The 15,165-nt window shown below is 40.6% G+C and overlaps 1 protein-coding gene across 13 annotated transcripts in view; it reads right to left on the bottom strand.

Annotated features, from left to right (window-relative positions):
• ST3GAL3 (ST3 beta-galactoside alpha-2,3-sialyltransferase 3) overlaps positions 1-15,165 on the bottom strand; it is a 191,887-nt gene that overhangs the window by 61,260 nt on the left and 115,462 nt on the right. For all 13 annotated transcript variants that reach the window (XM_030454997.1, XM_030454990.1, XM_030455000.1 and 10 more), the window contains one exon: positions 13,494-13,588. In XM_030454997.1, coding sequence (XP_030310857.1) covers positions 13,494-13,588 — 95 coding nt within the window. The remainder of the gene's footprint in view (positions 1-13,493; positions 13,589-15,165) is intronic.

Genomic DNA, 15,165 nt, shown 5'->3' with positions numbered 1-15,165 from the left:
AAACACCATTACCATGACCCATCCTGGGCCAAGAAGCAGCAATGCTTTGGCTAGTCTGCATTACAAATGCAACAGTAACTTCAGATTGCCTGTATTGGGTCCAAAAGAAAGCCCATCTGTCACCAAATCCTGACTCCAACTGTGGCCTTAAGCAGATGCCTAAGAGAAGCATAAAAACAAAGGAAGCCAACATAATATTTCCCTGAAATATTATTTATACGATTCATTAATTACATTATTATTTATTTAATTATTTTCTATTACTTATTTTCAAATCAGGTATTTCATGAGTCAGGTATAGCTTTTATGTATCTGGTGATGCTCAGTGATTTCTGTTCCATGAGCTCAGAATCCTCCTGGATCCATATAGAGTTTCAATCTCTTCCCTTTTCTGGTTTTGAATATGGCTTCTCTGAGCTTCATTTATACTGGAAAATATTGTGAACAATTTATACTCGTCCACTTTCATCAGGGGACTGTAAATATTTATCATTTACTTCCCTTAAATATATCCATCAACTGGTCCAAAAGTTCTTAGGAAACAACCAATCAAAATTAATGTATAATCTAATTTCTTCAAGGAAGATTAAAAATGACACAGGAACATTAAGACTGACATCAAGTAATTGTGTACAATGAACATTAATAACTTTGCTGATAGAAACTACCTACTGCAATAAGCTGAGTTAGGAGGGCCCCGTTCAAATTAGGAGTTGTGCTCTTATTTACTATCTGCCTCTGCAGAAATTACAGGACAAGGGTGTGGGATGAACACACAAGCTCGAGGCAGCCCTCATGCCCCACAGCTTTGAACCTGACAACAAACCAGTGAGATACAAGGCAGGCAAAGAAAGGTGACAAACAGAAAACTCTCAGGGTTACTTTTAGATTTGGGGAAGTTTTTAACTTTCAAAGCCCCTGCCAGTCTTTACAGGGTGGGAACTGTGTTTACTTTGACAAGATCATATTTTGGAGTGGAGTAAGGAAAGAGGCAATTTGTAGGGTAAAAGCAACTTACTTTGCTAACAAAATAGTTGTTTAATTTTCCTTCATCTGAAGAATTTCTTTTGATGCATTGGCAGCAGGCTCCCTCTCTAACAGGAATGCTATTTCCCTAAGTCTGCTGCAAGAGCAGTGGGTTGTTGTGACCTCAAATGGCACCATGCCACAGTCCTCTCCTTGGCCTATCTCATACATTGACTTTTACTGGACAGTGAATGTTCCTGCAGTTGTTCTCCCACACTCTCAGAAGGAGAGATCAAAGGATTGCATGTCAAGGGCTGCAACCTCCCATCTACCAAGCTACTCTTATGCCAGGCTTGCTCTACCACCCACAGGTTAATGCCACGCACAACTTGGAGGACATCCGTTTCACTATATTAAAAATCACATTAATGACTAATGCACTTCAATAGTGCTGGTTTTCTCATCTTGCCAGCTAATTAGTAATGCCTTCACAGTGAATGCTCAGACATGAAATATGACTACTTTAGGACTTGATATGATAGCATTTTGGATGGGGATGCTCTGCATTCCCATCATCCAGAGAGAAAGCACAAACAAAACAAACAAGTACATTCAGTACAGACAATGAATGGCCAAATGGGAGATTTTTTCTCAGCAGCCCCCACAGTCCAACAACACATGGCATCCAAGAGGTTTGGAAGATGCACAAATCAGTGTTACCATTCAAAATTGCTGAATGAAGCTCAGTAAAGGTACTTCACCACCAAATGTTGACTTGCAACAGAAATGAAGGCGGCACAGATGCCCTCAGTGCCAGTTCATCAAGACTAGCACCCTCCTTGGAAGCTGGAAGCAGAAGCCATGAACACTAACAGGAAAAGATAATGGCCTGGGAAGGTAAGAGGCACTAGAACTTTTTGATTGAGCTGGAAGTTTACTAGATGATGAACTGCTCCTGAGGTGGCCAGTTGCATTTGGCACCTTGTCACTGGCACCAGAACAAAAGGACAAGACCTCCAGGTCTATCTTCTTAGGGCAAGATTTGAAGGATCAGCAGATGCTGTGGCTAACCTGCAACATTCCACAAGACAATGAAGATACCTACAACAGAGAACCACTGGCAAGTTCTTTAATCATGACTGTGTCAAGATGAAGAGCCACTTGAAGTGCAAATATTACTATGACAGATAGCTACCTGCACAATGTAAAGCGGTGCTCATCTCCAGACTATGACTAAAGAAAATCAGGGTCAAGGAAAGAAAGTGCATATGTGAAGTTAATTGACAGAGCAAGCTTTATCTAGGCTAAGAAAATAAAAGGGCAGTGAGTATAGTCTTCCCCATATACCTGTGTAATGAGTGGTAATACTGGGCGCAGGTGCATGTGATAAATGCTATTAAGAAAAAAATCCCTTCCTTCTTTCAAGTAAGAGAATTCAGTCACTGGCTGAATTATGACCTGTCAAGGACTGAAAAAAAGTTTTGCAATGGCCAAAGAAAGGCCAAGTTTTCAAGACCCAAGCCGCTGAGACTGTTCCAATGTATGCTCAACATGATTGGTATCCCCATGATCTAGGCAGTAATTGGTATGTTCTACATGAAGTAGCTTCTGGGCAGATTCAATAAACTGCTCTACAGAACAGCGCAGAAACGTTACCAAACTAGTTCTGATGTTGTACACACACTGATGCAAAACTTTTAAACTAAACCATCACCTGATTTAGTAGCAAATCTGATCATAAGCAGAGCTGATATGCTGCACCTCAGCCACCAAACACCTCGCCTGGAGTGGGATGATTGGGGACAGCTGGCACGCGGGGCAAACAGAATCTCTGGGGTAGGCAGACTATTAAGGGGAAGAGATAGAGCTTATGATTGGGACTCACTTGCACTGAATGCAGCAAACAAAGAACACAGCAACCCAAGATCAGTGTGGTGGGGGAGCACATTTTGTTCCTGATAACTGCCAGCTTTTCTCCATTTATCTATTAATTTTATTTTGTAAAAGGCATTAGCTGCATATGGCCCTTGCTTAAAAGATTGTTTTATTAGAGCAACAGCTAAGCAAACAATTTGTTTTGATCTTTTTTTTTTTTTTTGGCAGATGGTTTCCAACATTGTGAAGAAACTGTGGTGTGGATGCAGACACAATGCTAGCCCAGGCACAACCTCTCTCTTGCTTGGCAAGTGAGAAGAACAGATGTAGTGGCGGGTGTGTTCTGCCTTGTATACCAGTGTACCAAGGAGGGGCCAGGAGGGGCCTGAGTATACACGTTCTGAGTACTACAAAGGCAAAAATTCTTCCTGTTACAAGCAACAGGTATGCGTGTACTCACCTCTTGCTTTCAGGGCCCTGGCACGCAGCCAGCTCAGGTGTAACAGAATTCATTAGCTCAAACACAACCCTATTCAAAGAGGTCTCTAAATCTTTGAGGACCATTTCCACTCTGGAAAAGTTTCAGCTGCTTTTTGTTCAATGCTGAACCCCAGCAAATCAGCCCAGCAGGCATGCAGCCCCCAGCGCAGCACCATATGCCCATAAATATGTACCATGGAGTGCACAGTGCAGAGACCTGCAGGGCTCCATGGAAGGTCAGCTCAGACCAAGCAGAACTTATTACCTGCCATTCACTGCTGGGACAAAGGCAGCTCCCACAGACCCAGCAGCTCTTTGTCATATTTAACCCAGACCCGGAGAGCTGACAGCACTGTACAACAGCTACCCCACACTCTCCTTGGAATGCTTCAGATATACTGAGCAGGCAGAAACAGAACAGCTTGGGCAAAACCATGCACTTCTTCTCTGTCACTCTCCTCCTCTAACCAGTGCAGATAAAAGGTGAATTAGTATTTGAAAAGCATTTAATTTTTGGTCTCTTTCCATCTGCCAACCAGGCAGCCCAGCAGGTGCTAATTAGCAGCATGCTTTGTGAAACACAAATATCCCACTGGAAACTGCATTCTAACACCAAACTCAACTCATGAAGATCATCCAACAGCCATTTACTGGCCACAGTTTTGGTAACAGCTTGTAGGCTTAGTAAATCCAACAGCAGTATCGTTTCCTGTGTACTGCTCCTCCTTCCTAGTTACCCTTGTGAGATTCAAGGCAGATGCTACCACTACTAAATCCTTCCCCTGGGATGTAGTCATATAATGGTGTGTAAATGGCAATGCCATCATCCTTAGGGCTACAGACAGGTCTTGGCTGTCCTGGGAGTGGAACCCATCTCAGGAGCAGCTCACTTCCAGCCCCATTAGTGGTGTTAGTTGTAAAAGTTCATGCCAGAATTAGAAAATTGCAATGCAGTGGTTCTGCTTACCTGAAACCATCTGTATGGTAGGTGTAAGAATATAGTGTACATACATATGCTAGCTATAGAGTAGAATGTAGGTGCTGTTTAATTCTATTTTAAGTATTAGGCAAATTAACTTATTCCAACAGTAAACATACGTGGCTTTTATGCAGCTCCTTCAAGCCAAAGGTTACAAGGTAAAACATATACATGCATATTCCTGAATTCTGCCTGTCAAGGTCCTCCACCTGTTCTCTTCATTTCTGAAAACGGTAAATGTCTTCATACTCTGAATCAAACTTACTGAAGGTTGCAAGGCAAATAAGTGACATAACTGGAAACAGAATAAGGCTTTTGACTCCTAGATATGGAGCCCTCTACAATGGCTTTTATCTTCAGTCAGCCCTCTGGCTTACATGTTCTTTATATGGGTCTGCTACCACCCCTTAATGAGAAATTAATAGAAATTAACACCAATATCCCGCATTTTCACCCTCACTTTACACCATTATTACATAATGATCCCATCACTGGGGCAATCTGCAGTTTTCTGCAGCCACGATTGTTTTATTACATTTTTTTCTTGTTATGGAGAATTTAGATTACTGAGAAAATTTAACCCATTAATTTAGCAACTGCTATGCACACTATTATTATATAAAGAAAGCAAAAAGCCTCTACACATCTTCCTCCCAACTAGAGGAGGAGTTGTCTATATGTATCTAAGAATCCTGAGATATCATGACATAGTTTATCAGCTTTGCCATAAAGCATCAGAAGACTTAAAAGTAGCTCAGGACCACACAATTTCTTGAATGCAAGTACGTCTTGACTTCAGGCTGACCCTGAAATTTTCAGATTTTTGGAAAAACTAAATGTAAATAGTTAGAAAATAGGAGATCAGTGACCACACAGTGAGAACCACACTAAGTCTCAATTTTTTTTTCAGAAGCCTTTTTCTCTGTATTTATGTGAAGGAGTGGAGACCTTCACTGTACAGGTAAACAACACTTAACATTGTTGTTTCTAATCCATAACCTTCTTGCTTGTATCACAAAAAAAGGATGGGAGACCTTTCCACTCCACAGGACCTAGTGCAGCATCTCACTGTCTATGTTCTGCCTGCTTTGAAAGTAGGCAAACTGGGCTATTCATATACTCTCAAGTGGCCAAGAAAAGAGGCTGTAGTTTTTCAAGCTGTCCCTACCAGCCATCTTCCTCAAAAATCAGAAAGCTTACATGCTCTTACTGCCAGCAGCAAGTATGTGAATACTCTTCACTAAGGTCATATTGGGTCTGCAAGCCGCGGTCAGTGCCCATTTCCACAGCTGGTCACCCAGGTGCCACATGTCCACTCAGCACTTCTGCAGAGTACAGGGCATCAGCTTCAGCTTTTGGGATACACTGACTAGAGGAAGATTGGTAGACATCCTTGAAACATGCCATTCTCCTCTGCATATGGATCCTGGTCTGATGAGAACAGAATGTCACGTATGTGTCAGCTTTGTGGGGAAAGTAAGCTAAACACTATCAATGCTATGGATTAAACAAAGCACAGTATTTACAAACAAGATGCAAGCAGAAACCCAGCATACTTTTTTTATTTTTACCGTACCTAAAAGTTCAGCTCTATATAAAGCTTCTTCTTCAACATTTTTTTCCTTAAGATCTCGCTCCATGTGGGAGCTGAGCATAATCACAAGGATTTGCCACCCTGGTACCCAGCATGAGACCATGGACCCAAATCCCACCACATATTCTATCTTCCAGCTCACTCACAGAAATATCATGTACCTGGGTACCATGCACACAGACAATGCTATTTGTGTTTTAGTGAAGCTGTGAATCAAATGAATACAAGGGAAAGTACATCTGAAATTTTCTGCATCACTTCTTTTTATTGATAAGCTAACTTTATGAGGTCTCTTACCTTATGTAGGAGAAAAGAAGCTACAAAGGCTTCCAGAACCTAAAAGCAAATTTCAAATCCGTGAATCAGCTCTCCAACATAGCTAACTACAAACTGCAGCAATCTATCTGCAGATCAGCTCTTGTAAGTAAATACAAGCACATGGTTTCTGAAGGTCATTAGCTGTGCCAGTTTAGGTGGTTTATGTGAGATCCACCATACTAATGATAGCACTTAAAACTACCACTACTTGCAGTATCACAATACTTGCATTGATGATTCTTAATGGCATTAAGACAACATGTATAAAATGGTGCATAGAAAAAAAAAAAAAACCCAACAAAACCCAAAGATTGAAGATGAATGGTACCTCTCAGTTTTAGGAAAACCTGGCAAGAGCTAAATGTAAGCTCCAGAATGCCCTTAAGGCTTTTTTTTATAAACAAGATACAAACAAAATACATAACATTTGGACTCTTGATTTACATCGCAGTTTTGGAGCCTTCAGGGATTTTTTTTCAAGCTTTTCTTCACAACCAAGAGTTTGTTTTTTCAGAATACAAGCTTAGTTCCCAACATAATCCCAGGGCTTGGAAAGTTGGAACACTAATTTAAAAAACAAGTATGCCAAAAAATGGGCAACATTTTGCAATAAACATGCATTAACCATTTTGATCCAAATTCAAGCCTGATGCACAGGAAGCAAAAAAACCTGGAGAAACAGGCTAGTTCACACCAAATGAAAATGGACCCTGAAAGACTCACAATGTGCTGTCCAAAGAGAAGCGGGGAAAAAATACAGTTGTTATAGAGGGCTGTTCTTCCCTTCGTTGCTGCATTTTTATGCCCCTTCACAGGTGGCCAGACAATGCCTTCAAGGCCAAAAAACTCAACAACTACTGCAGTGATTTCTAATTCTCCTGATGCTTGCAGAAGCATTAAGATGTGGCAATTCAAAACACCACAGCCAGACAGGACTTGCTTTTCCCTCTAGGAAGAAAAAGACAGGAATACTACCCATATCTCAATTGGTCTTCCAATACAGAGTCATCTGATTAACTGCAAACTTGAGGTTTGAGATCTCCTCGGGGTACCTTTTCCTTCTCAGTGGGTTGAAAGACTATTCTTTAAGCACATTGAACAGCAAAGCATCAGTTTTGATTGAAGTAAGGGACTTGACTGGAGGGTTGTAGTTTTATCAAGAGAGCTCAAGAGTGAGAGTTGATTTAACTTAAAAATTCACAATATAACTTCCCTTTGGAGCCCATACTCATTAATGAAAAGCTGACCCTATGCCTCTTCTGAAATGTCTACATTTTTTTCCTTTAAAACATCTAATTTAATTTTTTGAGGCTATAAAATCAGCTAGGTTCCCTGGGGAAACTGCAACGTTTTTATAGCTATATTCCCATGTGATGACGGCAACTATTACCAATTTTGGTCAAATGTAAAATTCTAATGAAAATTAGTCCACAAATCCACCTCAAACTCAAGAAACAATAGTCTTGTGTTAATACCTACTCTGAACAGAACTAAGTGCTGTATATGCTTGGTCTTCTTGCCTAGTTGTTAAGAAAAAACACACAAAGAACAAAAAATGCTCCCAGTTGGCAAGTCATCTGTACAACAGAGTACATCTAAGAAAATAAAGACAAGACTGGAGAATTAAAGCAGAGAAGAGACACCTCGCTATCAAGCAAACCCAGTAAAATGTAGGGAAGGTGTCTGCATGTGGTATTTCAGCCTTCATGAAGAGCTGGAGGAGTAGGTTGGAAGCTACTTTTCTGATCGCTTTTCTTAGAGTCAGCTATAATTTTCAATTGTGATGTCCAAGTGAACATGTTTTCTCAGAGATAAAGTATTGTTCATGCCAAGAAAGTTCATGTGGAAGACAAAGCTATGCAAGAAAAGAGAAGAGATTTTCTCCCAATAACATTTCAAAATGCCAACTTTTGCATGCCCCAAAACAAAACAGTTTCACTGAAGATGAATGACCTCTCCCCCATGAGACTAATGCAACCACTGCTAAGCAGCACTGATCCATCGTTCTTCCCAGAAGCACTAACACAAAAGAAAACATCCAAATAAAACTGAGTACAAGAACAATTAACGATTGCACAATACATCTACTAGTGTTGGTCCTCTGGGCAAAGACTTGATTTCTTTGTCACCAAGTCTGTCACCCGTTCCAGATGTCCCTCTTGTATCTGATGAAAATATGAAGTTTCCTAGCCAGCAGTACATACTACATTTGATAAAATCTTAGCACTTCAAACATGTTCTTAATACTCTTTTCACATGGGGAAGAGATTGCTCTCTAGATTCCTGGTGGTAGACAAATTCTGAGATAGTGACACATCAGTCACTCCCTAAGAAGTAAGTATCACCTTCAATGACAAATTGATTCAAGGCCAACAAAGCAGCCTCTCTGCTTACTACAATCTAGCAGGAACAGAGGTAGAAGTGAAAACCTATGATTACTACTAAGCAATAACACAATTACTGATTACATGCATGGAGGAGGTATTACATAGCTCATGTTCGTTTAGTTTTTAGTGTATGCTGTGCCATATGTTTTCATTTAAGTTAAAAAAAAAAACCCTGCATCAACTCTCCTGGCCTCATTACACAAAGAGGACGCCAGATACAGCTACTCTTTCTTATGAAAGCCTTTTATATTCTTTAAGCCACATGTACTGAGAAATTCTATTAATAGTCAGGTATTTCTCCAGCCTTGTTTGTTGCCCTTCTCCAAATAACTCCTTCCTTTTGCTTTAGCTACAGAGGTAAATTTGGGGAGGAAGTCCTCTGGGATTAATAATCTCACTAACATTATAAACAATTTTTCCATTGCTCATTCATTGACAAATTTAACCCTTTTAGTGGTGTACATGCTAGATCACCTCTGCAACAATACAGACAGTGTGCATGTTCATATCTCTGTAAGTTATACTGATCAAAGCTCTGCTAGAAAAAGGTTGCAAATACAAAAGAAGAAATTCCAATTTAAAAAAAAAAAAAATTACCCTGTAACTCATTTAAGAGCCTAGTAGGCTTGGTGGGTGCTGGGAAAGAAGCATTCCTACATGCAAATGAAACCCTCAAAAACAGTGAAACGTGGGAGGCACTCCAACAGCCCAGCTAATGCAGAAACAATAGCCTGGGACACAGGAGGGTGCTCGGCAGCCTGAGCTGTCCCCCACAGGACAGCTTGACATTTGTAGCTTTTAGAGTTCCAGCTTCTTGTTACAGTCTGATCTTCATGACAACTCTTCAAGTCTACTTCCTTCATCGTGTTCCTGAATGTCATCTCTCACTTTGGCTGTATGTACATTAGTAAACAAACAGGCAGCAGGGCACATTGTCTGGCAGCAGTCCATACTATTAAAGTGCTAGCACAGTTCACCAATGGTTTTCACCAGGGCCAACTAATATCCTCTCCTATAATTGTCATGCATACACAGGGTCACAGGCTAATAGAGGCAGTGACCTTTCTTGATAGGAAGCCTGGATATAGATACTTTCTTTTCACAAGGACAGGGAGTTAACCTGTTTGAACAATGAGCTCAAATGCCTTCAGGACCAGAGGACAACCATTTCATTTATTAATAGAGATGGAGTCATCGTTTCCAAGCACTCACATTGGCACATTCCATTTCTAGGGTCTGTCAAGTCACATAGCGGGAGACAACTCTCACCAAGCACTAAGGCTTGTTTTTTAAACTGCATGCAGTCAAATATGACACTGGTCTGTCTGACAACATGGTCGTTCTTCATAATTTAGGAAATCTTTATTTAATCTTTCATTCTGAAAGATAACCTCATATATTCATAGCTAGCTGCAGTAGACATTGTGTGAAACCTAGAGCCAGTGTTGCACAAGAGGCCAAACTAGATAGTTGTAGTGACCCTTTATGGGATTAAAATTTATGAGCAAATACACTCAAACCTTTTCAGAAATATATCTCATAATTTTCTGTATTCTCTGCACACACAGAAAGCAAAGGTTCCCACAAAGGGCTTACAGACATTTGTGATGAATGCCACCTTTAATCGGCAGTATCAGCTTCAACATTCTTAACAGTTCTCGGCTACCCTTTTGTCCCAGGTCACTGGGGACTGGCTCAAGTAATTAGGATCACTCCTTGGTCCAGATCTTTGATGAACTGAGGAAGAGCCAACAATTACAAAGTGCTAGAATTCTCTGCACTTCTAAGAAAAAGATACAAGCACTCTTCAACTATTCAACCCCTCTTCAAGTATTTCTAACACCTTGTATAGAACACTCAAAGACCTTTGCTCAAAAAGAGTTTGCAGAAGACTTCCTACCATGTGCCTCATCTGACAAAGTCCTGTTTATTTCTATGCTTCTTTCATTTAGAAGTTAATTAATCACTAAGGTTGTTCACTAGCAACTAAGGTTGTTCACAGCAGCAGGTTCCAATCTAACATGGTGCTTTACTACTACCACAATAGTTCAGAATTATTCCATGGAAGTCTAAAAAGTTTCATATTCAGAACCATATTGACTTTGAGGGCTTCTACATCCAATCCTCCCAGAGAAAGTGGAGCACTCTGGTTATAAAACTCCCTTGCATGGGCAACTCAGAAAATGACCAATGGAAAGAGGAAGCAAGTATTCATTCATGAAGAAGCTGTGTTAAGTTTTCTATGTTATACTAAGTACTTTTTAACATACAGAGGTGGAAGGAGCATTTTTACCATCAGATTGTTTTTGAAGAAAATTAAGATTCCTGGTGTACTGTGTTAAAACGATTAACATACTGCCTTTTCTTTGATATAATTGCCTTCACAGTGGTAGTCCTGTCCTGAAAATTTCTGAGCCATTTCTACTCTTTTACATGTAATTTATACAGATGGGTTACTCTAAATCAGTGAAGCTCACTAGACAATGACACTCAAAAGCTGCTTTACCCTGAAGATTTAAAGCCATGCTCTTGCAATCTTGTAATTGTTCCTTCTTGGACCAGTGGACACTATATGATGGATAAGACAGGACTTAGAGTTTTTTAGAGACAAATTAAAGAAAAACTTATCTAAAAGTCTGAAGAACAGAGAGAAACAGTAAGATTAAGCAGAAGTGGTGGGTTCTCCCCTGAGCTGTTAAGAGCCTCCTGATTTCATAACTTCAGTATTTTCAAGCCATTAAGATTAGTTTCTCGAAGTTTCCTGGAACATGTATGGAACATTACTGAAAGTGAGCTCATCTTGTGGCTATATTTCACATGGGGAAAAAAAAACCCAAAAGGCTTGGACTAGATCACAGGGAATTAAAAATGTTGGGTGATACTCACTGAAGTTCTCAGCAAAATCTTCCTATTACTAACACAGCTAGAGTCAGTGTCTGTAAACACCTATTGCCTTTCCCAATGAGACGCACACTGGAAATCCCAGCTGATGGTCTCATGGGGCTTCCAAACACAGAGAGCGAAACTCCTGTCCTGTCTGTTTCAACACAGGCCTGTCTCTCTATGCTTTCTCAGCCACCACAACTACTCTTTTTCCCATGCACATCCCAGCTCTGATAAGTCTTCATTTCACACGTGACTGCACTCCATGCTGCCTGCCTGGGTCACTGGTTTGGATATCATTAGACTGCCCTGACTGAAAGCCCTAATGAGGTGCTGATCCCACCATCCAGTCACTCAGCTGAGCCGGAACGTGCCCCATGGGATGGTCAAGAAAGACTTGATGCAAGAATTTCAAGTGATGTGGAACATGAAAGGGAGCCATTTGCATCACTAGGACTCACAGCCTGTCAACATGGCCATTAGAAATCCTTGGGCTACAGAGATTTACAATTCAACGCTCTCCCACACAGAAATTGCTCCACACCAAAAACTTGGCACAAAATTCAGTCCCAGGAGGGCATTAAAAAAAATAACCCATTCAACCGTTTCTGTCCCATGGCTTCAGCTTGCAGCCATTTAAATAATAGCAATTTCTCATTTCTCTTTTTAACCGAGGAAATCCAATATAAAAACCCAGATTTACATAACATTGCAGAAGTAATAAAAGTGTGCAACAAACCCAGGGGGAAGGATGCCAGAGCCATTCTGTCATCCCCCTTTTGGTGAATTTCTCCATTTCGATTCAGTTCAATGGAATGAATTTCATTAGGTTTAGCTGACATCACGTGTCATCTGCAAATCCCACCTCCATGCTGGTCAGGCAGCTTGTCCTACCTTAGTACATCTTATGTGCCTATTAATAAGGGACAAGCCCTCCTGTGGTCAGTGTAGCCTTCCACTTGTGATGCCACTTATTTCTTTGTTGACAACTACTGGCTGATTTAGAGGACAGTAAATAGTTGCTTATTGAGGTGCAAAAGACTGACTGGACAAGGAATGGACATATACAGAACAGTGAAGAGAACTGATGCAAGAAGAAATAATTTTTTTCACTAGAACCTTTGATTTTATGGTATTGTTCCAGCAACTACCACAGCTACTTCCAGAGTGACAGACCCAAGCCTACTGGCTGCAGTCCTTTCTCCACCAGGTTTTTCAATTAATCAATAATGTTGAGTTTGTGAAACTAAAACAATCTTGGAAGTTGATGCAATGCTAAGAGCAGACATCAGGAAGTCTGCAGAAAATTACTGCTGTGAGCATAAACCTTCTGCACCACCATCACTCAGCCAGGGAAGGCCTTTCATGGCACAGGAGAGATAGCAAGGAGCCAAGCCACCCACAGAACTGCCAGGTAACCTACTGACTCCCATCTCATCACCATTAGCACCACTCTTGCTCTCCCACAGCACCTGAGAATGCAGCCCCTGCTGCCACACAAGCTGGTGGAGGAGGTATATTGCAAAGCAGCACTAAAGCATCTGAGATTTTTCCTATTTGTTATACAAGTAGCACAATAACGAAACAATTATATAACAAAATGACATAAAAAGAAAATAAAGATTTTTATTAGTGGCAGCTCCCATGCTCCAAAAATCAGAAAAAGGAGCCTTACCCATTCTTTGGAGAATTACTGACTTAAAGATACTTTAAATCAGTTTGGACTCTGTGCTGCTGTCAGCAACCATGCTACAAGTTACAACAGTCAGTCTTAAAATGCTTCTTTGAGAATGTGGTGATAGGTCTAAATACCATTGTTGCACTGACTCTCTCCATGTACTAAACCATTCTCCATGTTCCAGCTGTGAGAACCACATGTACAATGCTTCTCTGGAACAGATCAAAAAACTAAGCCCAAGGGACCAGCGGAGCTTTCAAGACAGAAAAACAAGACAGGGCAAGCACCTGCAGAACCACCTTCTTTTCTATCAGCTGTACAGTATTCTCATACCTTGTCCTTTAATTCCAAAAGGGGGTACAAAGTCCCTGATACGTGCCCATTTTCTGAAGGAATCATCCAAGAACATTGGTGCCGGCTTTGAGAACCTGAGAAAACCAAAATGAGAGAGAAATTAACTCCTGAACTAGGAAGGGTGAATTTGTATAGCAAGTCGGAGAGAAAACATACCTAAGTGCTGGTTCTACATTCGCACCAGCAACACAGTAACATGGAAGATTTTACTTTCATCCAAAGACACCCGCAGTGGAACAAATGTGTCAGAGTCTGTGCCATGAGGACACCCAAACCATTCAAGTCATGAGTCTGGCAATCACATCCACTCAGTAATTCAGAACTTCCTCACCATTGTTTGGCTGCTAATTTAGCTACAATAAGTTGCAAATTGCAACCAGAGTTCAGGCAATTTTACTTCCAGCTTTGTAAGCACAAGACAATTTATGTGCTGTCTATGCAACTGCATGAGGAAGAAGTGTGGAGCTGCCTTTATATTGTTCATTACTTACAAGTGTCCTGTTCTGTGCAGGTGTGAACACCCTGGGTGAATGTGTGTGGAGAGCAAGGCTGGGTTTATCTGCCCTCATGGCTTCTTCTGCCTCACTCTGATGTACAAATACAGCAGCTTTCATAACACAGGTAAGTGAAGACATAGCTCAGGACATCATGAAGCAGCACTTGACTTAGAGAGGATGGAAATTCAGTATTGATGTAGGTGTTTTATTCTGCATTCGTTAATATATGCATGATTCAAGAGAGGTCCTTGCCAAACCAAACAAAAAAAGTTGTGATCTATCCAAAAAGAGAATTAGTCCTTCTTTAACCATGTCATTATGGGAATACATTATCATGCTTACATCCTCAAAAGACAAAACACAGCAGCTACAAAAATATCTGTCTCTTCTAGTAACAACTAGTACAGTGGACAGACAGAAGGTAACTAATAGGTAAAGAAAACACAGAAATATTAACCTTGATATGGGACCATTTCTGAAAGTATCAAGATCACTGCTAGAAAATATGCTAATACTGTTTGAAATCTGTTCATTCAATCATATCTGGTTGTTCTGGATCAAAATCAATCACAAAATGCTATTGAAATGAAGAAAGAAATGTTCAGTCAGAGAGAACATCTCCACTACATCCCTACTGCAAGTGCAATGTACATGTATCTGAAATAGATACAGGCTGGCTGATCTAGGTACTGGTACCAGAATAGATGCAAAACACTGTTTTAACCCTCCCTTAGGCTGTTCTTGCAATCAGCATGCAACTGTATGCTACTGCAATCTGAACTTTTTGGACCTGCACTACCTGAGTTCAGATAAACTCATCTGCACTATGCCACAGCCAGGCACACAGCAACCATTTCAGATAGCAGCACAGTGAGGAAAGGATGGAATGAATTCCAAATTACAAACAGCTCCAAGTACAGTCTGATCAGAGATGCCCAGTAAATCAGATGCAGAAATCTTTGGAAAGGTGGGGAAGAAACCAATAGCACCTAACAAAATAAGAACAGAAGACTCCAACTCACCCAGGCATGCCACTTCTCATTCACTCATGCAATCTTTAATAAAATCATCTATAACCATAAAAGCAGGATTGGCAGATTACATGGCTGATTTAGAAGGAAAGGAATGTTTTTCCAGAGCTGAGAATATGAGAG

Source organism: Calypte anna, chromosome 8, assembly GCF_003957555.1.
Source record: "Calypte anna isolate BGI_N300 chromosome 8, bCalAnn1_v1.p, whole genome shotgun sequence".
Classification (NCBI taxonomy): domain Eukaryota; kingdom Metazoa; phylum Chordata; class Aves; order Apodiformes; family Trochilidae; genus Calypte; species Calypte anna.
The sequence above is the reverse complement of the archived record's forward strand: the minus strand, read 5'-3'. Positions and strand labels throughout refer to the sequence as shown.